This window comes from Neophocaena asiaeorientalis, unplaced genomic scaffold (assembly GCF_003031525.2).
Source record: "Neophocaena asiaeorientalis asiaeorientalis breed wild unplaced genomic scaffold, Neophocaena_asiaeorientalis_V1.1 scaffold106, whole genome shotgun sequence".
NCBI classification, from domain to species: Eukaryota; Metazoa; Chordata; class Mammalia; order Artiodactyla; family Phocoenidae; genus Neophocaena; species Neophocaena asiaeorientalis.
The window spans coordinates 3,981,317-3,982,517 of NW_020172597.1; the positions used below are offsets into that span (position 1 = coordinate 3,981,317).

The window sequence follows — 1,201 nt, forward strand, 5'->3', positions numbered from 1 at the left end:
AAAAAAATCCAAGCCTGGAGTGACACTTAAGGGACCCTTTTCAGCCTTAGGAGGACAGAAATCCCCTACGGTCCAATCCCTGTATTGTCCTCCTAAGCGCCAAGCCCCAGCCTGTCTCCCTGTCTCCCTTGTCCCCTGGGGCTCCAATCATCATCAAAGGGACGCTGGCTCCCACGCCACTTCTTCAAACTGTTTACTAACACACCCACGTGCCAGACAGACACCGCTGGGGGCTACACCGGCAGCTTCAGCCACAGGAAGGGGGAGGTGGCGGAAGGGCTTGCGCAGACCCACTGCCTGACCTCAGCGGCAGAGGTTTGGCCACCCATGAGGTGCCCCCCTCTTTGATGGCCCAGGGTGGTCCTTACCCGAGTCGCTTGGGCTCTCGGACCCCGAGCAGGCCTGGGTCTTGGGCTCGCCCAGCGGACAGGGGGCAGCGGGCGCCGGGTTGCCGGCTTCGAGGCTGGGAGCGCAGTCCAGGGCGGCGGGCGCCTTGGGCGGGTTCCCCCGGGGCGCGCCAGCAGCGAGCCGGTCGCTCACCGCTCTCTCCAGCCGTTCCCGGGCCGAGAAGCCGCTCCACATGCAGTCACGGCGGATGATGGAGGCGTAATTCCTGCCCCAAGCTTTCGAGTGACCCCGGGATTCTGCCTCGTCCCCGGCGCCCCCTCCGGGCCACGGCTCTGGAGGACCAATTCCGGGGGCCGGGTCCCCGGCGCCGGGACCGGAGCCCCAGGGCGGCGACGTGGGGGGCGACGGCACCAGCTCGAATTTCTTCCAGATGTCCTCGCTGGGCGCCGTGGAGCGGTAGAAATCCTCCCCGCAGTCATAGTCGTAGAAATAGTGCTGGTACGAGTCGAAGTCCATGTCCGCTCCCTGCGGGAGGGAAGGGGGACGTGCTGACCCGGGTGCAGGCCCGGGGAGGGAGGCGTCCCCCCGTCCCCCAGCACAGCTGGCTGCCAGGCTCTCGTCCCTCTCCAATCGCTCGGCTTGGAGCCCGCGCCCTTCCCTCGCGACCCGGCAGCCCGGCCGCGGGTCAGCGTGCCCAGGAAAGCCGGTCACAGCGCGCGGACTAGGGTGTAGGGAGCGAGTTCAAAGCAAACTTTGCCAGCGCCGCCCGGAGCGCAGCTCCCAGGGCCCGGCCGGGCCGGGCGGGGGCGCGCTGTGCCCAGAAGGCAGCCTGCAGCCCGTCCCCCGGGACCCG

The 1,201-nt window shown here is 68.4% G+C and overlaps 1 protein-coding gene across 1 annotated transcript; it reads right to left on the reverse strand.

The window, feature by feature from the left end:
• Positions 1 to 303: 303 nt before the first annotated feature.
• Positions 304 to 1,189, reverse strand: MYCL (MYCL proto-oncogene, bHLH transcription factor). The gene has a single exon (XM_024738852.1). It carries the CDS (start codon positions 862 to 864, stop codon positions 304 to 306), a length of 561 nt encoding a protein of 186 aa, XP_024594620.1. The 5' UTR covers positions 865 to 1,189.
• Positions 1,190 to 1,201: the final 12 nt, after the last annotated feature.

Coding starts and splice junctions, on each gene's coding strand:
- MYCL (XM_024738852.1), bottom strand. CDS start 864: ATGGACTTCGACTCGTACCAGCACTATTTCTACGACTATGACTGCGGG.